This window comes from Hypomesus nipponensis, chromosome 9 (genome assembly GCF_054491055.1).
Source record: "Hypomesus nipponensis isolate SF chromosome 9, ASM5449105v1, whole genome shotgun sequence".
In the NCBI taxonomy this organism is placed as follows: Eukaryota; Metazoa; Chordata; class Actinopteri; order Osmeriformes; family Osmeridae; genus Hypomesus; species Hypomesus nipponensis.
Window position 1 is genome coordinate 11,585,247 of NC_140369.1, and position 27,242 is coordinate 11,612,488.

Below are 27,242 nucleotides of genomic sequence, written 5' to 3' on the forward strand. Positions count from 1 at the left end.
TGGTGAGCACATGCTTTAGTCCAGTCATTCCCATCTGTTTTACAGATGAGCTCCTTAAACCACAAGAGAAAAGTCATAGAAATGACACTGCTTGGCCAGCCATGTGGCCATTTAACTTTGTAACAGTCTGTGTGTGTGAGGAGGTCATTGTTAAGGAGAGGCATAACAGGCTGGTCCAAAATTCATCTGCCATGTAACTTAAATTGACTGCATATGAGAGTAAATGATGACAAGTTTATATTAATGAGAACATAGCTGCTGATTTGATCTTAGTTTCAGGGCTGAGGGGGCAGACAACTTGTGCTTAACTCAAATGGTGACCTACAGTGAATGTGTTTTTTACTTGAATGTTTATGAAGGCCAAGTTCATTTCTCTAAATGTCAAAACTAGTGTTGGTGTGGTGACACTGTCCAACAAGGGAACATACTGTGTTCCCCTGCTAGATATGTGTGTGGCTTCTTTATCTTGGACCAACATTGATAGATAGCATTTTAAATGATTTGAGGCAAGAATATCTCACATGCATGTCAGAGTGGTGGGAGCCAAGACACTTCCACATCCTGACATTGCATTTTTATGGTTGTATTAAACTGACACACATTAAACAACATGAGAACGTAGTCAATTCATACATGGCCTTGCACAAATAAACACATTAAAAAAAAACATTCCTGTCAGGAAGAAGAACGTCAGTCAAGTTTATGTCTGTTAAAAGAAGGGAACTTCTGAGGTAGAGAGGTGACGTACGCCCAGGGCTGGTATGGCCACTTGTTTGAAGTTCACTTTCCACTCCCCTCTTGCCTCAACTAGGACTTCCTTTCCTGTTGGTTGTATTTATTCATGAGATAAGACAGACTTTATTGTCCTGAATGAAATATTTCTTGGACACATACAATACAATAGAGTTTTATAAAATAGATAACCAAATACTTTACATACATTGACACAAACAATATAACGACCTACACTCTACAATAGCACAATACCTATCATACTGTGCATACTGTATGGTACATTTTGTGGCGACCAAAATGGTTATAGTCACACATAGTAACATAGTAAGTATGCTTTGTTTTCACTCTTGGAATGAATAGATGATTATAAATGTGAGCATGCTCTAGACCAGGCCTGTAAGAGCTAGAAGTGATCTAGCTGTAGGTAACATAACGACAAGGACGTTCAAAGACATACTGATTTGGTTTGGTGAAACTACATGGTTAGTAATCCTGCTGGTCATTTCAGAAGCAGAAAATATATCAAAAATGTGCTCTTTGTTTACTTTAGTATCTCATAAATTAAGTTATTGACAAAAGTCTGGTGTCTCAGCTATAAATAGATGTCCATTGTTTCTCTGGTAATTAGTGGACTGTTCCTGAATGTTAAGCTGCAACTGACCCTCCGGTTGAACCTCATGTTTGGTCTCTGGCAAGCCCTCCTGGAACATACTTCACATAGCACTGGGAAATGCTACTGGGTTCAGCTCTCGCATGGTTTAACTGACAAAGAAAAACCTTTGAACCTAGGTGAGAGTTGAACTGTATGTTTCCATCTATTTGGACTGAGGCTGTAAAGCCCTCTTTAAAAGCATGAAATGGAAGGCCATTAAGGAGGCCTTGTACATTCTAACCTCACACTGTACCTGCTCTTGTAATCTCTGTATCTCCATAAACATCCTTTATTGAATGATGGATAGGCAGTGTGTCTTTCCTTTCACTGTTAGATAGAGAATGTACTTTGGTAGATATGTACACTCCAGCTGTATACAAATATACAATACACGTTTTCTTGCTAAAGAGAATTGTGAACTTTACCGAATATATATTAGTTTTTTAAGTTTAACAAAGTAATATATATTATTGTATTAAGATACAGTATGTGGCTTGTGCTTTTGTAAATTATAAGAAATGGGTGCTTGTTACAGAGCCTTTCATATTTACTGAAGACAGAACCTATAAATTATGCAAAGTAAGCTGCTGACTTTCTTTGCTCTGGATGATTATTTACTCGGCTTTAAAGGAAGTGTGCCGTACAATGAACTGAAAAGAGCAGGAAGAATAAAAGGATGTTCAAAGACAAGCTCAAAATGAAATCCATTAAGCATTAAGGTGTCAGCGTTGCTGACGTTTTGCCTTTTTCATGTTGAAATGAGGGTAAAATGGGGCCTGTACAATGTGGCCTGTTTGCATAATTTTGCCATTATTGTTTGAAAATGTTTCCTCCTGACTCCTAGTCTTAAGATAGTTGATTGACAGAACTGTGTGTGCATGTGTGATGTGACACAGAAAGACAGATAGTGAGGATCTCCACAGTGCAGCGCTGCACCAGCCTGTGTGTCTGTACCCCTGATGACCAACAGGGCAGCATGCCGGGTGGCACCTGAGCAGCAGGGCACAGATCAGTCCAGCAGGATGAAGGCTCGGGGATGGCAGCCACGTCATTGTCCCTCTGTGCTGAGGCTGACGTCAGCAGTGCCTGCTTCAAATAAGCCCTGATTGAAACTAACACGGGTGATTCATAGCAACACGGTTCAGAAATGGGAGGTATTCATTTAATTACAAATGTAATGATTTCCTTCTTTTTTTTCGGCTCACTCTTTTATCGTTTGCCTAAATTGATTACATTGAATTTGCTCCCCTTTTTGTTGACAAGGGAGTAGATCCAGCAGCAAATTGGAAACGATTTAGATAATTACTGGCATTTTTTTTGGACATTTGTTCATTGACAGTATAGATGGTATTTCTGGAAAGGTTACAAATAGTATCCAATTTATAAATTGTATTCCATGAACAGCGAGCAAAGGTTGAAAGCATACTTGGCCCAGTGACAGCTTTTTTTCCCATTTAAATTTAGCATTCATCAAGACGTGAACCTGAGTTCCACAAAATACATTTATTTCTTCTCCTTAATCCCTGCATGTGTCTGTAGTTGTCAGAAATCCTGTCAGTAAGGATGTGGCAGCATGCATATAACCTTTATGATTCAGACCACCCATCGCCAGACCGATACTCTCTCAATCTACGTGGTGACAGTCTGGTCATGGGACTGATCCCTCTCATGTGAGCAATATGAAATCCCCCTCCCTGGACGTCAGTCATCTTAAACTAGGAATGTGTGGAGTAAAAAGATACAAGGGATGGAACAGACTGTAAAATATTTTTCTGTCATCGAGGCTGTGAATTCTCGCTCAGCTGTCAAACTCATGAAGAGAGGCCTGTGGCGCCTAGACAGAGTACAGTAGGTGTCTGTCTGAGGGCGCACTGTACCTGTGGACTGTGTCTCGCTTCTCCCCGCAGTATAGCAACACTGCACTGGGGTGTAATATGATACAAGCTGTTGGATTTACTGCTTATGTGTTTTGATTTCATAAATCCGGCAGGCTGTATGTGAAAGTATGTGTCTGTGGTGTAACTGGTCCAGGTGTTTCTGCTAAAGACCTGGTGGAGAGCTGCTGTGAGGTTGGCCAGAGGTGGGCAGCGGAGCACAACCACTGCAATCACATAGCTCTGCTGAAACATGACAAATACTCAGTATGTAGGTAAGTCTGATCTTTTCACCGTTTCTGGATTCATTCAATATGCTTCATGCGAACTTTGACACGTAAACACTTTGTTCTACAATCATCAAAACTGACATGTCTACTCTGTTGTTGTTGTTGTGTGTGTGTGTGTGTGTGTGTGTGTGTGTGTGTCAGTGTTGCTCAGCAGCAGTGCTGCTCAGGGTTTCTGAGGGAGAACAGGTGTCTAGCTGGAATGACTGCAGCGAGGGGGGGAGACTTGTGTGAGGTGGGAACTGGGGACCAGTGCACAGAAGACTCCCACCAGGCAAGTCACGTGTTCCAGCCCCCCAGCTATGCCTTAAGCCACAGGCCCACAAAGAAACTGTGAAGTTCTACATTCTGACTGAACTGTAATAGTTATGTCTAGAGAAATATGGTACTTAAAAAACGCAGACAACTGGATATGTTGTGCTATGTGGATATTCTCATGATTGCCTTCAATCAAGTCTCTCGGCAAGCATACCATCTGTGAAAAGATAGACTAAATCAATATTTTATCTAAAACCTCTGTGTTAAATGGAACGGAAACCTTATAGACAATTCCAACCATGCAGTCCCACCCTTGATTTAGTCCAATCAAACACTGGACATTCTTTGGCTCCTTCTGGATAATGTACTGAATGCGATGAAAAACAAGTTAGGTGGTTAGTATAAGAATCTGAACTGTTTAATCATGCCTTGGAAGACATTGGTGTTTGGCCTCGGTAAGATTTCAATTTCAGATAGTGATGCCAGTATCAAAGTTTTGTGGAAAGGTCAGAGAGTTTATTTGAGTTTGTTGGAGATAATTTACTTTATTTGCCGAATGGCCTTATACTCGATTGGACCTCTGTTCATCGCTGAAACCTGAGAATACTTCCATACGGGGAGAGGAAAGTTAACTTTTTTTTCTTGATGTCAGTTAAAGTAAAAGCTGCAATTCTCACAGAGAAGACATGTTGATTTGGCTCCATGTGTTTCGGGCAGCAGAGCAGAACCATTGGGTGGGGTCACTGTTCCAGCAGGGTCTGTCAGAGGGACAGTCTTGGCCTTCTCTTCTGCCTTGGTCTCAGCTTCAGAGTCTGGCAGCTAATACCTCTCAGTAACAGAGCCATACTTACCTATTTAGTCTCGTATTGCCTGCCTGCCTCTCATGTTTACTAAACACGGCTCAATGTGGAGAGCCGCACAGAGTGGGAACGAGTGGGAAGGTGAAGTGCACACTTGTGGGAAAAAAGGCCTAATAGGCTCTGCTGTTTTGTCTGAATGGGCAGGTGTGCTGCAGCTGCTGTGCGCTGGGATTGCGCATGCGCTCTGAGGGACACGGCTGTGATGCTCACAACTACCTGGGCTACCCCTGCGGACACGTCTTCCTCACCTGCTGCGAGGATGATGATGAGGAGGTGGGCCTCCACCAGCCCTTGCTAAAGCAGAAGGAGATGCCTAAACCTTCAGCCCTGCCAAAGAAAGGTAAAGTAGAAACATGACTTCACGGACACTGTCTATGTACTGTAACATGTTGTTGTAGTTTACTGTGCGTGTTAAAACTGTGGTGTGTGTGTATACTGTGTTTACAATCACCATCAAAATGCTTTACACATCTTTAAAAATGACCGTGTTTCTGAGTTGAGGCATGACGCACGTCTGTAGATGAAGTATTGCTATTGTTTCTTGTTCGAGTTTATGTCACAGGTGGATTATGGGCCAAGTCTGATAGAAACTCAGAGAGACAGATGCCCTATCCGGCTCCGTCAGGTGTTGTGTTACCATTGAGAGTAATGGAGGAAGATGTCGGCAAGCTGGGATGAATCAGGACCAGATGGTTGTGCAGGCTGTTGCCTCTCTATCGATGCCAGCAAAGTTTTCTTTTGTCTCTGATGCATCAAGTATCTAATAGCAGTGACATCTTACATTGATAGATTCAGTTTTACTGCCAGGGTAAGATGAATATTTCTCGTAACACTATGCACCAGCTTTTTTCCTCTAGTTCTTTTATTGTTTCAAACTCAAGGGACATCAAGGATTTGAATTCCCTTCCTAGATGAAAGGAACGGTACAGTTGACTAAGGGACAGGTTGATAGAAACAGCCCCATTAAATAGACTTTCAGAAGACATGTCTGTCTGTCTGGTGTTGAGACTAATGGTGAGGTCAAGTAGGATAAGTCTTCCCATAACCTTCTGTTATTTTAATTCGCCATTTGTATGAGGTGAATATCAGGAATCTTGGAATCTATTTAATGGGCCCTGTTCTTACCACACAGCTCTTCTAAGTTTCTTCTACTATAATGGGGAAACTAAATGATGTCATGCTGAACTTCAATTAAGCTGCAATGAGCTATAGAAGCACCACAGGCTGTAAACGTCTTCGGTTCTGACTCTTCCTCTCTCTTCCCCTCTCTCTTGATGCTGATGTGTACCTATAGTAGAACACTGTGTCCAATAGCCTGTGAGCTTTAAGAAAAATTGATAAGAAGAAATGTTTCCATTAGGTGCATGTTTAGAGCCGTACAACTGCCCAGTATAATTAATTCAAGCGGAAAAGATTTAATCTCCTTAGAAGGTTAGTATCCAGACCGAGGTAATGATTGTGAGAAATATTTACCCAAAGCTGATGGTGGCCCTGTTGCTGCTGTTTATGTGTACTGTGTGGGTTGCTAATTGGGCAAAGCCCCTTCAGAAGAGACCTGGTTCTATCTGACTGGGGCTCGGCTAATTAGGATCCTACAGGATCTTTATTACTCTCAGCTGTGAGAGATGACATGATGAACAGGTCTGATTGACAGTGTGGTAGACAGAGGTGGACCAGGAACAGCTGCCAGAGGTAGCATAACAGATGTTGTGTCTTGTGTTCGAGTCATCTTAATGAGGTAACTGTACAAGCCTGCTTTTATGAGCATCCCGGTCCTGTCCGTTTCTCTGTGCCAGTCTCTGACAGCAAGTTCCCCAAGGAGGCCTTCTCGATTGGAGGAGGAGACGAGGCTGAGAACTCGGTGGAGGAGCAGCCTGATGTGGATGAGTGTCAGCTGTACCGGGGCCAGCTGTGCCACCACACATGTGTCAACACCTGGGGCTCCTACCGCTGTGACTGTCACCTGGGCTACACACTGCTGCAGGACAGACACAGCTGTGCTCCAGGTACCGCAAGCTCACCTGGACCTATCCATGTGACTGACTCGTACTGTCTACTTACCTAATAGTTATCTGTTCTCCGCAGAACAAAATTGTGCTCATTTTTGCATTTGGAGACTTTAAATACTATATGTATTAAAGAGTTAACCAAGATGTCTTAACCACTTATACATTTTAATCTCTTGCTCTGTCTCAATTGCAGTAGTAGGGTGGAATGTTCTAACTCTTAAATTGTCTGGATTGATTTAGACCTCGAAAAGACCTACAAGACCCATACAATAGCTTCCAGTGGGTGTTTTTTTGTTTTAAATTTTGACATTCTTATCCCATTATGTAAACTGCACACATAGACATAGTACGAGGGATGCTGTTGCCAGATATATCAACTGGTGTTTACTCCCTGCACACTCATCCATTGGCTGGGTATGTGTGTCCCTGTCTTTTCTGTTCCCTTGGTTACGTGGCACCACCCTTTGACAGAGCTGCTCTGAGAGGCAGTGGCACAACCCTTGTATGATGAAACTTTCATTTAATTTTCCATATTTCAAAAGGTTTTATGGACTCTATCATCTGCCCTTTATAGTCAATTCAAAACAGTTAAGCTGTGGTGACTGTAATGATGATGATGAATACTATAATAGAGACCATGAAACTATCCCTGGCATTTTGGAGGCACGTTCAACAGCCTTAAAACAGCAGTGAGAGAAGATCCAACCAAAATAAGATATTTACCGAAGCCTGTGAATACTGTATTGTCTCACAAAGAGATACTTTGGACATTATTCAAAATCCATTAAGTTCATTTTACAGGGTTTAAAATGTCAGACGTGAGTTGAGGCTTGACATCTCTGTCATGGCCTTGTTTTGACATGGTTAACTCTAGATTATACCCTTAACAAAACGACATAGATCACTATATATATATGAATGGAGGGATCAACCTCCCTTCTAGATTTACATTAAGTAATTTAGAAGATGCTCTTATACAGAGCAACTTACAGTAAGTACAGGGACATTCCCCCAAGGCAAGTGGGGTGAAGTGCCTTGCCCAAGGACACAATGTAATTTGGCACGGCCGGGAATCGAACTGGCAACCTTCTGGTTAATAGCCCGATTCCCTAACCGCTCAGCCATCTGACACCCTTCTAAATGTATGTGTGTGTGTGTGTGTGTGTGTGCGCACGTAAATGTGTGTATATTTGTATCTTCCTAGCTAGTATAGAGGAAGACAACCGAGTAAGAGACGATGACAGACCAATCACCGAACAGTCTACAACCACGGCTCCTACCTCTATCTCTACAATTCCACCTAATCGCTGTGCAGGTAGGATGCTGCTCCTGTTACTATACCCGTCAATCGACAGCATTCTGACTACTAAGTTGTCTGTGGTGGCCCTGCAGGCTTGTTATTGAAAACATTTAACTGCCCCACCAGCCACAGAATTACTTAAGTTTGCGCTGTGGATAAACTGTAGACAGATGCTATGAAACCAATGTTCTACTCCAGTTCTCAAAAGGGAGTTGTCAAAGATTTCCAAAAATAATTGCTTTTAGCACCACCTGATGTTAAACAACAAACTTCAGCTGTACAGTACTTGAGCTAAGTTCCAGAGTATTCAAAAACGATTGATGCGTCTGCTACTGGCCTCCTTGTAGCACCTCCAGCATGATCTCCTCAGAGCCATCCATCTGGCTAGGGTCATGTGTGGAGTAGCTTGTGTGGTTGAAAGAGTGATAAGAGTGATTCAAGGCTAGGGGAGTCTTATATATGGTATTGGAGCATGTGGTTCATGAGGCGTCCTCTGCTGTGTTGCTGTCCCTGGTGGCTCACTTTTATGTCCCACATCAGGGAGTCAGTAGGCCGGATACATCTGGAGAACACATCAGCTCTTCTTTTATAAAAAAAAAATCCTGCTGGTATAATCTAGCCGACTGGGCTGGGCTGAATTTAACATGGTTTGGCTAGGTTAAGACTGGGGTCGGCTTGACCAATGAGCCTGTCTGTATTTCGCCTGGCACCTTAAGTGTAAGGATTAAATAGGGACAGTCCCTCTGTTTGAGGGACAGCCATGAATATTTGATCTTACCCTGCATACTGATACTTCAGATTAAACTGAGATGACCTGCCACTGTGGAATGTGGTTCTTTAAGAGTGAAATGTTTTTCAATGAAGTGGAAAACTGACTCAAAGCATTAGTAAGGAACATGCCCCGCTGGGCCTATACCTCACCTCTAAGCCCAACCTGTCTATTAAGGTCCACATTCATAGAAGTGCTGGCGACTGTTAGTTGTAAGATTGGGCTGATTGATTTATTGATCAGATCCTAGGCAGCTCCCCATCAGGGTTTTAGGAAAAGAATGAGTGGAAATAAACAGTTCTTCTGTCATTTCTCTTTCTGTCAGGAGTATCAACCATTTAAAGAGGGGGAACATTGATCGGCTTACGTAGAATGCAGTGACTCATAAGGGCTGTGATGCTGGGGGGTAGAATAAGGCCTGGATGGCTCAGACGAGGTTTGAATCTGAGGATGGGATGCCTGGGGAGCACCACACCAGGGGAACTTGGCAGAGGAAACTGGAACAAAGCCTTTTTTTTGTGTCCTTCTACTCTAGGGCCCAGGTCAGTATTCAGAGGAATTTTGAAGGTTTTCATGGTAACTTTCTCTCTCTCCTGCTATAGGAAATGGCCCCTGTATGCAGCAGTGCACTGTGGTGGCAGGCAAGGCCCACTGCTCCTGTTTCCCAGGGTTCTCTCTGATGAGGGACAGTCACACATGTGAAGGTGAGGGACTCCTCTGTCAGACAGGGTTGCCAGTGTTACAAGGCTGTCAGTAATTGGTTCGATTCACAAATCACTTGTGTATCCCTCCAGCTATTGCCCTCCAGTAGGGCTAACAAATGTCCTCTACACCTCACCTCTCTCTCACAAACAAACCCATGTACACACATGCACACCAATTCAAACCAACCTCACAAATAACAACAAAACAAACCTCCTGTTTGTCTGGGGTTGTCGACTTTTTCTTTTAATTGGATGCAGTCACTCATGAAGGAGAAAAATACAGGTCTTGCGACACTTAACAATGCATAGCCTGATTGGCCTCCAATTTCCTACTAGTAGATTCTATGGCCTGAAGCATGACTGATCCATAGCCAATTATTTTATATCAGCCATAGCTGCAATAATAAACACTAGCTTTACATCTGTGGGCTCTGGCCTCCCCTCAATCTCCAGTTACACTCTCCCCTCCACTTCCAACATTTTTTACAATGCCAAGATTCTCTTGCCAGTATGGCCGGTAATACATGTGGCTGCAATAATAGTTTGTAAACTGATGTTTGGATTTGCGAGTTTAACTGTTGACAGGGATATGCCCTCTTTCTTCTACAGTATTGAGGTGGGATTCAATGTACAGTTTTACACAGCCCCTTTGTTCTCATCCCCTCTGCATGTATGGACACAGGTGTGCTAGAGTGTTTCTTTATATCATTTAGTTGATAAATGATGTACAACATGATGTACGCCCAAGGTCCAGTGACCAACTCAAATTCCATCCCCTCAAACACTTGTGTGGTGATGGTGTGTTCAAGGAATGTGTAGTCAAGGATATATTCTAGTTTGGTGGAAGTGACTTAGGGTATGGGATATCTGTGATGTTAGTAGAAGCTGTATGTTAGTAAGGGGAGACTAGGGGAGACTGTGGCAGCATGATGAGAGCTTTAGTGCTATCATAATACCTCCCAACTAATCTCCTGACTTAGCATTTTCCCCACAGTACTGTCAGTTAATTTAGGAGATTGGATGAAGACTTTCTCCCATAAAGTGTTGCCATATGTTAATGTGTGGGTGGGCAGAATTTGATTTAGTCTGGACTGAAACAAAGGAAACAGCCAGAGTTGGGTTACACTCCAGCATTATGGAGGGAAGTGAGTGGATGAATGTCAATGTTTGACTACCCTGAAACACCCAGATGACGGGGTCAACTAAATAATACAATATTCCGGAAGATTTGCCATATCAAAACCAAGCATGCATTTTAGCCCTGAGTGGTGTGTTTGTTTTTACGACCTGACTGTTATGTCTCCCCATGGCTCTCTCTTCAACGTTCAGATGTGAATGAGTGCAGCACTGGCACACACAATTGCTCCAGTGGGGATTATTGTGTGAACAAGGAAGGATCCTTCCAATGTGTTTCGCTCAATGAGATGTGCGAAGAAGGGTTCATGCACACCATGAATATGGAGTGTCTGGGTAAGACAGTTATGCTGTGCCGCGGCATCATTTTTACCCATCACCTCATCATTATTTTGCACCATCAGCTGTGAACAGGTATTCTGTGGTTTGCCAGCCCTCTCTCTCTCTCACACCCACGCACAGTCACACGCACACACAAACATTCTCACAATTTGCTAGAGAGAAACCACACACACCGAGAACATTCGGAGCCAGGAGTCCTACTGATTTGTCGCTCTCATGCATGCGGTCGCCACGTGTCCCTATTGTCTCGATCACCCAGGGGACAAAACAAACTGTAGAGGGTTGTAGAGGATTTGTTCTGCATTACGCAAAACATGGTGGAAAGATCAGCCTTCTGCAGTTAATTGAAAGGACACAGATGCCACACATTATTTAATGAAAGATATCTTGGATGGGTCCCTGCAACGAATAGCTTTCAAGTCTGTCAGCACTCCATGAGTTGCCATATCCCCAGTTTGGTTGTCTTCTTACCAATACTTGATTAAGCTTCTTAGCCTGTAATATATTTTGAATCCACAAATATGTGTAAATCTGATTAACTCTGTTTGACCATATTGCACCATCACAGTTGAATGGTTTTTTCTTGCCGTTTACAGTTGAAGACAAGGTGTTGTGATGCAAAGGCTGGCAAACCAAAGATAACCCTCTCACTTTTATACACTTGAGATCATCTGAGCCCTGAGTCTCAGCTGTCAGCATCCAGCCCGTAATAGAGATGATTGAGAAATAATGCTCACAGTCTATAATCCTCACCGCCTGCACTTGAGTCACGCTGTCCAGCCTCTGCCTAACCACCTGCTTGTAACGCAGACAAACAAGCTGGCCAACCAGGGCTGAATCCATCCACTCTCAATCTGGCCTCCATTACATGTGCAATGACACAATGTGTAGAAAATGTTCTCTGCTGTTCTTTGTTCAGAAACAGTGTTTAAATATTTCCAACATGCCTTTCTCCTCTGTGTTCTGCTGTGCTACCTCAGGGACAGCTGTCTGTACACAGCCACTTCCTCCTCTACTCCCCCATGACAGGCTGCCAACATCACTTCCTCCCGCCTTGTTAGCTCAAATTGGGTTTGTATTTTCTAAAACGGAGGATCCATTTCCATCCCGTGTTGAAGCACTTTGCTCCCAGCAACAATTTAATCTGCGGGCCCTGGGGACTGGGTCTGTGTGGTGGGTGCAGAGGGGAGGGGAGTGGACCGGGGAAGGTGGGGTGGGTGGATGGGGTGGGTGGGTGGGTGGGTGGGTGGATGGGGTGGGTGGATGGGGTGGGCGCAGAGGGGTGGGCGCAGAGGGGTTGGGGGTTCTTTTCCCCTCTGATGACTCAATGGAAATAATGAAATAATGCAGGTCCCTGAAGCCTGGTCGTCGAACAAGACTGAGCCTCCCCTGCCAACACGCTCAGATGAAACACATCTCCAGTCTCTGTCCTGCAGGAGCCGGCTACAGTCTGCAGGGCTCCAAGGACACAAGGGCTGAATGTTATCTGTTGATAGAAATACACTTGCCACAGTGAAGAAAACACATGTGTCCATGTTTAGGAACAACAGTAGCCTTTGTAAATGTTGCCTGAAAGGAATAGTTTTTCTAAATGCCACAGCCCATGCGTCTGTTGGGAGCTGTGTTTTGTGAGAGATGGTTCCACTGTCAGGGAATTATGCTGTGTTACCTAGCCTGAGTTCCACATATTGTTTTCTAGAGGTTGTATATTTTGATACTGTATGTGAATCTTGAAATAGGCTGAATGTGGAGCCTTGGAAGGGGAATCATTTCAAAGACAAAACTCTGAATCTGGGAGGAAAGCCCCGTTGCACCTTCACAATCTCTGATCAGTCTCTGCTTTGCTGGAGAAGATGTTACAGGGCTCACAGTTCAGCTGAATTCCCTGTGGTACCAGCTCTAAAGAATCACAGGGGAAAAAACAAGGAGAAGGGCTGCCTGAAGATAGTACTACTGTAGAATCTGGTTTCTTTTTTTCTTTTTTGTTTTCCACTAGACCCCTTGTGCAGATTTGAGGACCTTTCTGTGGGGTTCCCAGTGGAATGCACCACATTTAGGGGTGATCTTCAAATCTGGATGTTTGCCATGCACATACACTTACTGGCACAGTCAAATCCACAGTGATGAGGATGACACGATAAGGGAAAAACTGCAAGGGTAGAACAATGATGCTCAGCTGGGATGAAATCCACCACATCTGCAGGGCCCCCCTAATATCCTGAATCCACATGGTCTGTGTGATGTTTACACTTTGTTACGTTGTTTAACTGATAAGGATTTTATGGGGTTTTACAACAATATTTTCATACAAACAGACCCAGTAAACATATCCAGCAAGCAAAAGATCATTTTTCTTGGCACAGGTCTGACATTTTGGATTATGCTCATGGACCACAAAGCACTCATTGTTCTGAGCTCAAATAATGTCCCACTGATGCCCCGCCCCCCCCCCCCCTTTCCACCAACTCCCCAAGCCCCCACCCACCCTCCTCTTTTCATGTGTTCATCAGAATAACTTGTTTCAACCTTGTCTGACGTTATTGCACCAAATAAATCTTTAGACATAATGAGTATCTTGGCTTGGGACTGGAAGACAGCTCGTAAAGTAAACGGGCACATGATTTTCAACCACCCAAACCCAAACATGGCACCTACAGAGGTAGGAATGCCTTCCCTATGAGTTTCATGGGGTGTTTATTTGCTTCTGCCCATCTGCTGCTGACCCAGGTTGCTTTGTCATGGTGACAGCGGGAGAGCGGGGGCTGCCCAAATGGGCCTAATGCATGGGCTGTCCACAACCTAACCCTGGGAGCCACCCTTGCTGCCATCATTCCTTCATCACACTCTTTTCTCCAGCTCACCATCTCTCTCTCTCCCTCTCTCTTTCACTCCATCTCGCTCTCTTTCTTTCTCTCACTCCCTTTCTATTTAGCTCTCTCTCTTTCTTTCTTGTTCCAAAAACATAAACACACAAACTCCCACTCTTATGCCCTTTTGCAGATGTGAACGAATGTGTGACCAACACCCATAGCTGCCAGCCTAGCGAACGCTGTGTGAACACAGTAGGTTCGTTTGTGTGTGAGAGGCACATCTCCTGTCCAGCAGGCTACCAGCTTCGCAACCTCGTCTGTGAGGGTGAGTTAACCACAAATGACATCATCACCACGGCATCATTATAGGAACAATGTACCCAAGGGAGTCCCTTTTTAATATTTGATGCCATTACCCATTAACCATTACAATATTCATGTCCGTCTGTGATAAGGTCTGACATTTGCTCTCATCATTTGCGATACCTCAGGGTTGGATGATGAAACCTCAGAGTGTGTGATGTTCAATAGCCTGTTTCCCAGCAATTCGATTAGAGGTGCTGGATCCAAAATAAATCTGTCTTTTGTAAGTCTCCAGCTGCAGAGTGTACTGTAGCACTGTGTAATCGACTCTGAAACAAAGCTGTCAGACCCTTAGAAAGAGGATGTCATCTGGCCCCAACTCCACTACATCTAACTGTGTCCTTGACAACCTTAAATGCCTGCTGGTCCTCAAATGGCTATTCTATAACGTACCCCCCAAAATGGTCAATGATATCATTAAGACCAAACACAGACAGGTATTACTGACTCCAGACACTTGTTTGTTTGAGACTCCAGAGTGGGTCAGGCCCAACATAAGCTCCTCCCTAGCTCCAGGCAGGTCATAAGACAGCCTACAGGGAGACAGAATGGTTGGCATCACACTGACTCACCGGAGATGTTTGTTGTAGGCTACATTAGCGGCTGGTCAGGTTCTCCAAGTGATACAGTAATCACCCTGAAGTGCCACGTTGCGCATGCGGTAAAATGCTCTGACTCATGTCAGCACTTGGCACCAGGGACGACTAATCAATGGAGCTGGATAATGAAGGTAATATTTAGAGGACTGGCTACAGGGGAAAAAAAGAATGATCTGCATGAAAGCAAGGAGAAATCACTGCTCTGATGCTGGACATGTGCTCGTAGGATTTTGTTTGGGCAAGAAAACTACAAATTAAGAGTTTAAGACTCCCAAGAACTAGTCTCAGCAGGCTTAATAAAACAACCTTTTCTGAGCGGATGCACAGCTCCATTATACTACTCCTGGTCATGATAGCTTGAAATGTTTAGCAATAACTACAATGTTACTAAGTTGAGAAGATTCATTAATAAGCTGAGTCACAGAAAAGTGTATTTTTACCACAACACGTTTTGAAGAGTCAAAATTTGACAGATCAGGGCAGAAACGTCTCTGACACAACTCAGAGGCTTGTCCTGCCATTGATCCACAGTGCCACCCACTGTCTACTATACTGAACTGCTGCTTAACAGACAGACACAAGGGGCTAGTGCCATCCCTGTCTGTGGTCTACTGAAGATGACTTCAATGTGCATGAAGGCAGTTTAGTGCATCCTTCTGCCCAACAGCAGAGTCAGCCTGATGCATGTCTTTCCTCTTTCAGATATTGATGAGTGTATGGTTCGTACTCACAACTGCGGGGTTGGCTTTCACTGTGAGAACACAGAAGGCTCGTTCCTCTGTAACCCCAGACAGAAGTGTCTCACTGGCTTCACACAGGACTCCCACAGCAACTGCATTGGTAAGAACCAGTCAGTGTTCCTCCCTTGGGAAAAGTACATGCGGGAACACAGGTAGACCCCTGACATATTTCACAGGTCTTGTCCTGGGTAGCATCTAGCTATATTCAAGGTCGTAAATACAGTAGTATGAAATACTGGTCAGGATTAAGTAAAATCGCAAAGATCATGACCGGTTTGAAACCGTAGCATCAGGACTGGAGCGACTGCATGTCACAACAACATATTGAATAGATCAGCCCCAGTGTCAATATTTGATTACGTGATTGAAATCCAAGGCCTGAGGGGTACATTTGACTAAACCCCCATTTAAATAATAAACTTGTCATCGAGCCTTATCTGTGACTGTCCAACAATCACCCCTTCCTTCCCTCTCTCTCTCTCTCTCTCTCTCTCTCTCTCTCTCTCTCTCTCTCTCTCTCTCTCTCTCTCTCTCTCTCTCTCTCTCTCTCTCTCTCTCTCGTCCCTCTCTCTCTTCCCCACCCCCCCTCCCCCCTCTGTCCCATGCAGATGTTAATGAGTGCAGCAGTCTTAGTGAGCCCTGCAGCTCAGGTTTTAATTGCATCAACACTGTGGGCTCCTACACCTGCCAGAGGAAGATCATCGTGTGCAACCAGGGCTACCACTCTAGCAGTGACGGGGTCAAGTGTGTTGGTGAGAGCGGAGCACACACAACACTGCGCACACTCAACCACTCTGCCCATCTTAGGCAACTCATTTTCACCCGCTATGCTGTTAAAAGTGTGTGAGTGTTGGGTGGTTGGTTGGTTGGTGGTTTGTGTGTGGTTGAGAAAGAGAGAGAGTGAGAGTGTGTGAGAGAGAAAGAGAGAGAGAGCGGATGGGTAAGAATAGGATGAAGAGAGACCAGGAGGCTGATAGAGAGAGAGGTTGTGGAAAGGTAAAGAGACTGTCTGTTCACAAGCCTCTGCTGAGGAGCTGTATCTCCCATCCATCTAGATGTGGATGAGTGCCAGACGGGCATCCACCGCTGTGGCGAGGGCCAGATCTGTCACAACCTGCCCGGCAGCTACCGCTGTGACTGTCAGACGGGCTACCAGTATGACGCCATCCGCCAGGTGTGCACAGGTAGGTCCCCCCGCGCCAGGCTAGGAGAAACTGTGGAGCTAGATCACGTGTAAAGTCGTGCTTTGAGATGACTGAGGGTCAAACATTACTGAAGATGTCATCACCACAGAGCCGGCAGCCGGCACCCGGGGCACCACTAGTGGTTACAGTGATTTAGCCAACAACATATTACAACACACAGGGTCAATGACAAACAAGAAGGATACTCAGTGCCGTTTCGGGGAGCCTGTTAGGTCTGTGCTTGCAAATGAAGGTGGCTGAGCATCCACTTTTTTATCTGTCTTTCTCTGTCCCTTAATCACTCCACCCTTTCCAACTCCCTGTCACTCTCTTAACTCACTCTCCTAACTCCCCTTCACTCTCCTAACTCCCCCTCACTCTCCTTACTCCCTCTCACTCTCCTAACTCCCCTTCACTCTCCTAACTCCCCCTCACTCTCCTAACTCCCCCTCACTCTCCTTACTCCCTCTCACTCTCCTTACTCCCTCTCACTCTCCTTACTCCCCCTCACTCTCCTAACTCCCCCTCACTCTCCTAACTCCCCCTCACTCTCCTAACTCCCCCTCACTCTCCTAACTCCCCCTCACTCTCCTAACTCCCCCTCACTCTCCTTACTCCCTCTCACTCTCCTTACTCCCTCTCACTCTCCTTACTCCCCCTCACTCTCCTAACTCCCCCTCATTCTCCTAACTCCTCCTCACTCTCCTAACTCCCCCTCACTCTCCTAACTCCCCCTCACTCTCCTTACTCCCTCTCCTAACTCCCTCTCACTCTCCTTACTCCCTCTCACTCTCCTTACTCCTTCTCCTAACTCCCCCTCACTCTCCTAACTACCTCTGTCTCTTAATGTTACTTAGAGATAATGATCCTGAATGCTCCTGAGGGGAGGACGTGGCTGTTGAGCGGAGTTGAAGCACTGACATGTTTCCTCTGCTACTCCTAATGTCTGCTGTTTTTCCACTGACAGATGTGAATGAGTGCTGGCGCTACCCAGGCCGACTTTGTGCTCAGACTTGTGAAAACACCCCAGGCTCCTACCAGTGTTCCTGCACGGCGGGCTTTTCCCTTGCATTTGATGGAAAGAACTGTGAAGGTGCTCTTACCCCCTTGGAAAATGATACTCTTAAACCACTGTATACAGTTATTCAGAGACACTGTGTGTTGCTGTTCCATTCAGGAACTGTGACAATGCTCCAGGCAAATTGCTGCATTAAAAGCTTACCATTCATTATAAGCTACCATTTCAGTAGCTTATAAGATAACGCTGATAGCACACAATTTAGGAGGTGCATTCAAAGTATCTGCTATCTACAAGGACTGTTTTCTGATGGAATTTAATTTACTCTCAATCTCTGGAGTCGGGGGATGCCTGGTGCATATGTAACTAGCCCCGACATTCATGCAGTCTATCATCAGTGAGTAGAGGACATAGTGGGTGTCAGGGAACAAACCTGGGAGGGAGTATCGCTCACACTGTGCTGGGCTTGTCAATGGCTTTATTTAACGAACTTAATAAAGCCACTAACATTGTCAATCCCACACACTTAGGTAAAGCTATCCATTAATGGGAGTTTAGTTCAAGGACTTGGCTTAGAGACTTGGCCTGGGGTGCTTCTCTGCATTGGTTCGCTGGCTTTTCAATGACACAAGTGCCTTAATGGGCATCATTTCTGTACTGTAGGTGCACATTTCAGGGTACAATATCTGAGAAAAGCTAGGTTAATCTTGTGTGTCGGTTTGCCCTTTCACAGACTTCAATGAGTGTGACAACAACCCCTGCAGTCAGGAGTGTGCTAACATCTATGGATCCTACCAGTGCTACTGCCGCCAGGGCTTTTACCTAAAAGAGGATGGACACTCCTGTGAAGGTAAGAGCAGCATCTCATTTCCCTTCACAGAAAGGGTTCTCCATAATGTTAAGGATGTAATTAAATTATATATTTGTAAAACGCATTTATTTCTTCAAGGGTGCAACCCACAGTATCCCATACTGATATTGTCACCTCTCAGTGTGTATGTCTACATTATAAATGATGATCAGGCAGGGCTACAAATCAAAGGCATGTGAAGGAAAAGATTCAGTGTCCACTGACCCAAGTAATGATACAATGTTTCTCTAAGTGCAGACAGCAAATCGATAGATTCATGATTCTTGTCATGAGGGATTGATTTTTTGCTGTCCTTGGTGACAGGGCCTAAAGGTAGCTTCTGACAGTAACTCCCAGACATGCACACATACGCACACACACCTCCCTGCATGTGCAGTACTCACTGTATGTCTCACATAATGTACACATACATGCACATAAAGTAACAAATACATACACACACAAACACTCATACTGCACACACATTTCTATCAGAGATCAGGAGTAATCTCCCTTTTCATAGTTGTGTTATGCCTGTGGCCTTTCATGATAGAGGTTCTGTCTACAATGTGATGGCTGAAATGTCAAGTGTCTGATTGTCTGTGTGTCTTTCTGTTGGTATGTCTGACTCATAGATATTGACGAATGCTCCCAGAGTATTGGAAACCTCTGTGCCTTCGAGTGTGTCAACGTCCCGGGCAGCTACCAGTGTGCCTGTCCTCGTCATGGATACACCATGTCCAACAATGGACGCACATGCCGAGGTGGGAGCCGACACCCCTCTCTGGATACTGTAGGAGCAGTCAACCATCAAACAACATGCAACTATGCCATATGGCTCTTTACGCTCCAGGGAATTATTATAAATATTAATGTGATGTAGACTCCTAGAATCAAAACCTCTGTCATTTCCGTATAGGCCTACTGTAGTAAATCTTTTTTAAATCTATTTTCAATTTGAGACAGAACGCAACATCCAATGTTAAAGGCCCCTCTCACTTATCTTCAAGCTGGAACAGATAACCTATAGACTACATTCTCCAGATTGCACTGGGGGAAATTGCTGCCAAAAGATAGTAGGACTAAATTCTTAAAGGTTAACATTTGCAGGATGAATAAGATGGAGAACTGGACCTAGTGAGCTATAATGAGTGCTTTGTCTGTAAAATGAGATGCATAATTAATGGTGGCTTTGGGACTAGTATTGACTTGTGGCAGTAGCAGACAGAGTGCTCTGTCACTCCCTGACAGACATGTCCCTGAAAGTTGTTATTAAAGACTAAGCCATTTATCCTGCCGCCCACTACACTGTGATATTCCTTCGTGTTCATCTTGGCTCTGCCTGTCCATGATAAAACATAAAAGCTCAATTGTAGAGTATAGTGGGGTTGTCTGATGCAATATACAGTCATTTCTGTCCTGAATGATACATGGAAATAGAACAGTGTGCATCCTGTTCTCTGTTGTAGATATTGACGAATGCACCACTGGTGGCCACAACTGTACACAAGGTCAAACCTGCTACAATCTGCAAGGAGGCTTCAGGTGCCTCTCTTTCGACTGTCCTCAGAACTACAAGAAAGTTTCAGACACGTAAGAAATACTTCATTGCTTCTTCCTCATACCTGGTGTTTCTCCCCTGTTTACAGAGAAAGAACTGTTTCCACAGAGCATTCCTGATCAAAGCTCTGCCGATTGGAAATGGGGCTCTCTGCACTCAATTCAGTGAAATGTGTTCCAGAGAGCAGAAGCCTCACTTCTTGCAAGTGCTGAATAGTATACCAGTTAACCAGAGACCTTGTGGGCAGCTGGATCTACCTTGATGCTCCGCCATGGGTCTGTACCCTGGGGCTCGACCATATGCCTTTCAGCATGTGTGTTCTGGTAACAAGAAATCCTATACCAACATGACCTTGAGGTTGCAGGACCGTGCCTAGAACTCTCTCGTTAATGGAAATACATTTCAGATATTGAGATTGGTCTGTAACAAAGCACGATTCCTATTCAGCAGTGAGATGAAGTCAGATTGGTTTAATCAGGTTTGGAGCTCTCAGGGCCATGTCTGGGGTGTTGTGATTTTCCTTCTTCTCCGCTCTGGTGGGCATAGACACCACACACTCACAGCCCCCTGTCAAGCGCTTGGTCCCAGCCTTACAGAGTGGACCTGAACTGAATTCCATCATACTATTAGGAGCCTGGCAGCTTGGCACAGAACTTAAACAAGATCAAATGTTTTATGTACTGGTTCACATTACACCCTCAGATGTGAAGGGTAACCTGAGAGACACAGGCTTTGTTTTCATTTCAAATGTGTGTGATTCTGACCAAAGCGTTGTACCTTTTAGCATCCTGACTCTATTGTGTGTTTTCAATGTGAAAGATATGTGGAAGTGGTTTGGGTCCAGTTCATTTCCATCCCTTTGTGTTACTAAGTGGTCTAACTGTGGCATCCGTCTGTGACTGTGTCGTGCAGGCGCTGTGAGAGAACCAGCTGTCCCGGCTCCCTGGACTGCCAGAGCTCTCCTCTGAGGATCACCTACTACCAGCTCAGCTTTCAAACCAACATAATCATCCCTGCCCAGATCTTCCGCATCGGCCCCTCCCCCACCTACTCTGGAGACCAAATCGTCATCAGCATTACACGGGGCAACGAGGAAGGCTACTTCAGCACACGGAAGCTCAATAGCTTTACAGGTGCCGTCTACCTTCAGAGACAGGTGCGTGAGCCCAAGGACTTCCTCGTGGATGTGGAGATGAAGCTGCTGAGACAAGGGACTTTCACCTCCTTTCTGGCCAGGATCTACGTTTTCATCACATCTAACAAGCTCTAGGCACCTATGGGTTAGAGACAAGGAGGGAGAAGGAGAGACGTTCATATGGTGCTACATTTCTCAATGTATTAGATATTCAGCAGTCATAACTGCCTAATCCTCTTCACTTCATGCCTTCCTATACCAATGTTTCCAAATACCCTTTATGTAACTTTTATGTAGTCAAGCTGCTGATGTTTTGGCAGACTGTATGGCAATGTTATTGAGGATATTTGTATTTGTCCACAAAAGTGTGATTTAATCTGCTTTCCATGTACAATGCTTCTACTATGTCTCCAGCAAAGCTGCGTTTCATTCTGAAGTAGACCAAGGGACACAGGTTACTGCACAAGTCTGGCTTGGTGCTTAGATGTACTCTCTTATATGCCTTCTGCTCTTTGACCTTCCACATTTCATGTGTGGTTAATGGGTTAACTCGGATCTAAATAGAGGAATCTGTTGCAGTCTAAAGACAAGGGTGGGCACTTGTGTCCATAGCCACTATCTGACCTGTAAAATGGAACAAAACATTTGGCTGGATTTCTCTAATATCTTCACACATTTCCACAACATAATGCTGTATATTATTGTTAAAAGGCCTATTTTCTTAGTGTGTTGAATTTCAGTGCAAAATATACCAGAAAATATCTCACTCTCGCAGGAGTTAAATTCCAGCACTGACAACGGTCAATGTTCTGTTTTGTATGTATCTTTTTGAATGTTTTATTTCTATGTTACATAATATTGTTTTGTATTATGATCTCAGGGCAAAATCATAATTTCACTCATCATGATGAACTGTGTAGGAGTAGTTTATTCTTCCTATGACATGTCCACGTTGTTTTATTTCACTCAATCCCGGAATAGCCATCAACATTTTAATCAACTGGTAAAATCCATTACAATGAACACCTGATTACAAATCAATTTTTGTTCTGTGTCAACAATCAGACAAAGTTTTGCAATAATATTATTATCACTTAAATAAAAACTGAATTCCTTTTATCTGCACTTATGTGAAATTATTTGGAATGTGTATATGCAGAATATACTAACCATTATTATTAATCGTTTTAATACTGGTCAAGAAAACCATTTTATTCGTTTTTTTATTTTATTTTACTTGAGAGTCATGTACACTGTAGCATCATGGTTTGCCATCAGATGCACTGAAACAGTGTAGGCTGTAGATCTGCCTAAATAGAAGACCAACACCACCCTCTATTGGTGAAGAAGAGAGGTTTATAGAAAATGGCAGTTTTTGTGGCGAATATATTTTCAAATGTGTAGAAGTTGACTCACTATATGTATTACCAACATACAGGCACTCAACAAAAACCTGTTTACAGTACAGTACTAATGTATAGTTCTTGTTTGGAAGTGATATAGCACAGATTAGACAGATGGACTGTCTCCCAGCTTCTTTCATCCCCCCTCTTATAGGCCTCATATCATGTCCAGAGTGTGTTACACCCACAGCTAAGATACACTCCCCAACGGAAAGGGTGGGCATTGTTTGGCTCCAACTGTATGAACCCATGCGGGACATCCCAATAGATAACCTTTGGTAGATCACAGTGGCTAAATTTACCGCTATTACACACCATTACTATTTCGAGAAGCTGAATTGCTGTTTGATTATTCTCTCTGATTGTAAGTGAATTAAGACATATACATACCCGTTATCACTGTGTATACATTTTAAACTTTGAAAGACGAAACTATATTGATAATGGGACCTACAGTATCCAACTGTCAGGGAGAGAGTGGGATGTGTGTTTTTATCTGCATCCAACCAATATGATTAAATATAAAGTAAAGTTGACTTTTAAGTTAAAGTTAGGAAAATTGAGCAATATTCCACATTCAAATCTCCAATACGTTGACCAAGGACCCAAACTGAGACCCACAGGGTCTCCCCTCCTGTGTGTGTGTAGGTGGTTCCATGATCAGAGGGCTCAGCCACGCCCAGTTTACAGTAGACAGTAGTGTGGGAGTGGACCTCTTTCCTCTCTGCTGACAGAGCTGGACCCCAAACACTTCCGTCCATTGAGGTGGCGTCCCACACACATGGAAGAGTGTGCCGCCCGTGACATCATTATCTCTTCCCTCCCTTGAAAGCTTTATCAGCTCCCCTGAATATATGAGAGTCTGTTCCAAAGGATGAACCCTACACACTGGCCAATGGAGGGGCCACACTAACACTGACCCTATGACAGAGAGAGTCTCAGGAAGCTATGAACCTGGAGATAAAGGGAAGGAGGGAATGAGGTTAGACATTTGTCTGGGATGTCAGGGGGCATAGATTTATGGCTGTCTTTGTTTGGTAAGCCTTTTGTTTCTTAGCAGAGATCTGCTTCACTGGCATTGTGTCCAAAGACTGGTTTGACTACAGGTAGTAGCTGACTTATGACTTTTTCTATAAAGTTTCATGAAATATTATTTCTTTGTAGTCTGAGTTACAAATCTGCATTTTCATTGTGTTGTCGATTGATGTGTTGGGCCTGTTCCATCCCATTCTAGCGAAGGGTTATTAAAGAAAAGCTAAGAGGTGTAGTAATTAAAAGGCTATTTGAAGTCTCAGACATTGGCATCATGGGAGCGGATTAGCAGCCCAGGACTATACACCTTGATGCTGCTCACTCTGGCTGGCTTTCATCCTACATGGAGATAAAAGGAGAATCATTACCTGTGAATAGGGAACTGGGTCAAGCTAGAAAGTCTTTCATCATGGAACATGGTCTCCCCAATATGTCTTAGGTTGATCAACCTGAATTCACTTCAAAAAGCCTGAAGCTGAATAACAACTCGACTGAACTCCCTGCACAGTACCAGGAGTGTAGTGAAGAGATGTACACATTTCACTTATGCTTGATGGTGTCTCCTTAGTTATTTAAATGCTGATTAGACAATGACTAAATTATTTAATGTCATGTATACATCTTGCTTCAATGCTGGAAGTCTATTTGGCATGCTGGAGCAACAAGCTCCCCTGCTTTAATGTGTCACACCAGCAAGCTTATAAAGTGTACAGTGGGTCATGTGTTCATGTATGTGTACATACAGTGACTCTCTTCTGGAGCCTGATTGATACATACAGCATACAATCAAACAAATACATTTACTCTAAAGTGTCTTTGTGAGAAAAGGCTTGTGTGTGTGCACTGGGGTGATGAAAGGGAAATCTTCTGGTGTGTAGGTCTGTCTTATCTTCTGATTGTGCTTAAAAGCTCAGGTGGTCACCAACTGACGATGCCGGAGCTTGAACAGTTCTGTGAGTTTTCAGCTGTAGCAGGTAAGGGCTCGCTCCCTCGCCAGGACAGGACACAGTGGGGACACGCACCAGGAACCGGGCAGGAGCTGAACCCCATCACAGATCCGTTGTTTCAGTGTCCCCCCAGCCCTGCATGTTCTCATGGTGCCCCATCTCTTTTATGAGGAGAGAGTTCCAGGTAAACTGTAGAAGGCAGTAGATTGTTGCAGTCTAATGGAGACACTACAGTATGTATGTGAAAGAATGTTCACTTACACAATACACTTGCGCAACCATCAAATACATGCTCACATTTTCCGTTCCAGCAGGCTGGATGGCTAACGATAACACTTCTCCGTGAACCAAAAACTCTTAGTAGTTCATTGATTGTGTGTTGTTGTGCTGCAAGCCAAGTTTGACCATGAGGTCCTAAAACTTAAATGTCTGAGGAGCAAACACACACCATTTCATTCATCCCCAAACAAAATTTAACTAAACATTTAGATAAAATGCTGTTCAAAAAAGAATTGCTCAATGACTGTATTGAGGAAAATGACAAATCTTTGCACTAAAGTGATGTGCAATGTGTTATTATTAGTATTGTATTTCCGATTTGGTATGCAATGGTAAAAAGTTTAAACATTGAAAGCATAGGCCATGAGGCCTACTATACCACAAATGCTGACAGACATGTTAGCCTGGCAGGATGTGGAAAGGTAAGTGAGAACCGCAGCCGACCCAGGTCTAGTGTTTCTAATGGAGAAAACAATTGATGAGGCCCACAGAAGATGAGTGTCATCCTTCAGGATCACTTGCTATGGTAAAACCCATAAGGCGCCCTCCTGGATCTTGAAGCAGTTTGTGAAAGTTTGAATGTTGTGCCCATGGACTCCTGATGTCTCAAGATATATCGAGTTTTGTCACTTGCAAGATGGTACCTGATGGATGGAGACCAATCAGGTTGTTTCACAATTGCTAAGTCTCGTTTTATACCTTTGGGATCTGAAAAAAAGATAACCAAAATGCAACCAAAGTGATTGAATGAAAAGTTTAAAAAGTATACAGAGTGAAGTTTAAAAATGATATTGTAGCTCTGCTTTTTAAACACATTTGGGGATCAACATGTCTAATCATTGTTTAATAACATTTCTGCTACCCTCTCAAAATGTATTTTACGGCAGTGTTTTAATTGTATTCTTCCTGTGGTCTGTGCTGAGGTGCTATGTTTAATTGTCCACAACAAAACTCTTGTATGAGATATGTATAGGGACTGAAGAATCAAACTATTTTGCCAAAGAAAATATGTTGCATTCAACTTTTTACCCATGCAATTGCATGCATTGTCTGACTTGTCTGATGTGTCAAGGAAATCAAAATTATGATTTAACATTTTTGTCATGGCTGCAATTATGCAAATGCTATTGTAAGTAATCAGGTATTTTTCTTGGAACGAGATTTATGGAAAATCCCCTCATATTTTTGATATAATGACCTCCAAGGAGTAATTATACGGGGATAGATACACATATTGGAAAATGTAATTAGAAAAGAAAAACAAACACCATGTCTATGAAGCATCCACTTGTGGAAAACCTAATGGCTGAAACTGCACATTTGTCTGACTGCCACCCACCACAATAACAGGGCGGCAGAAAATCAACAGTGAGCACACCATTGGTGGGCTTGCTTACTTTAGCAGCAGTGTGTGTTTGAGTTTGTCCTAGTGAGCTTATGGTTTGAGGTGAGGTCTTTGTGGAGTCCACAAGGTGTTTAACTAAATGGTGTTAGAGAAATGTTCATTTGAGTCCAGCTAAATCTGACCATGTAAGGTAACAGTCATTGCAGTGGGGACAGTGCTGGTCATGCCTTGGAGGGAACAGGACTTCCCACCAAGTTGACTTTCTTTAACAGACTGTAATGGAGTGTATTAATGGTGAGACTTGGCAACTCTCAGTTAAGAGGGAGGATCTGCTTCAGTGTGGCTTTCTGTCTCCTCTATTCCTGTGGTCTGCAGCTGTAGATGCCAAAGCCACAGAGGTTTGACCAGAGGTAGACTTCAGAGGCAAGGCTTCACTGCTGCCCAATGTACCTTAACATTCTGCCAGTGCGCTGGACTTTAATTAAAGCTTGGAACATTCTGCTTCCGTGTGTTTCGGTTCAAGATCAAAAGTTGACCCAGTGATGCTCTCTTTTTTCATCTCTTTATCTGTTGTTGTTTATGACCTAATATTCCTGAACCACTGGAAAATGTGACGGAAAAGCCAAGTTGTTGTGAGGATTGACGGACCACCATAAAACCAGCTTCCAAGATGAACGATCATCATATTTGGAGCCAGCTAGTGATATCTTTTTGATTATTTGTTTGGCAAAAAACAAATCAAAAGCTTGTGTTAAAGGATTGGGGGCTTGACAAAGTGAAGCTGTGTAATGTGTTTGGTTGGACACATCATCATGCCCTCATTCTATACATGCACAAAGAGCTCCCTGCCCTGCCATGTTTAAAGTGAGAAAAATGATTTCCATTCTTTCCAGACATCCATTCTTTGACTAAGTCACTGGAAAGAGGTGTGGGATCAGTGCCTTTAAGGATGAGATACTGTAAAACAAACTACTTTCCACACTCGCTAAGTGATTTTTGATGAAGATGGAGAGCCTTTTATAGCCATTATCCTCCATTTCAGGTCAGTAACA

The 27,242-nt window shown here is 43.7% G+C and overlaps 1 protein-coding gene across 2 annotated transcripts in view; it reads left to right on the forward strand.

Moving 5' to 3' along the window:
• fbln2 (fibulin 2) overlaps positions 1–22,303 on the forward strand; it is a 33,285-nt gene extending 10,982 nt beyond the window's left edge. The window contains exons 3-18 of one of the 2 annotated variants that reach the window (XM_084705227.1): positions 3,419–3,536; positions 3,693–3,822; positions 4,811–5,006; positions 6,463–6,672; positions 7,880–7,990; positions 9,347–9,448; positions 10,778–10,918; positions 13,925–14,059; positions 15,399–15,536; positions 16,045–16,188; positions 16,492–16,620; positions 17,588–17,713; positions 18,372–18,488; positions 19,124–19,252; positions 19,958–20,081; positions 20,962–22,303. In XM_084705227.1, the coding sequence (XP_084561353.1) occupies positions 3,419–3,536; positions 3,693–3,822; positions 4,811–5,006; positions 6,463–6,672; positions 7,880–7,990; positions 9,347–9,448; positions 10,778–10,918; positions 13,925–14,059; positions 15,399–15,536; positions 16,045–16,188; positions 16,492–16,620; positions 17,588–17,713; positions 18,372–18,488; positions 19,124–19,252; positions 19,958–20,081; positions 20,962–21,319 (2,408 nt within the window). In that variant the 3' untranslated portion in view covers positions 21,320–22,303. The remainder of the gene's footprint in view (positions 1–3,418; positions 3,537–3,692; positions 3,823–4,810; positions 5,007–6,462; positions 6,673–7,879; positions 7,991–9,346; positions 9,449–10,777; positions 10,919–13,924; positions 14,060–15,398; positions 15,537–16,044; positions 16,189–16,491; positions 16,621–17,587; positions 17,714–18,371; positions 18,489–19,123; positions 19,253–19,957; positions 20,082–20,961) is intronic. The other variant, XM_084705228.1, reaches the window with a different exon arrangement.
• Positions 22,304–27,242: the final 4,939 nt, after the last annotated feature.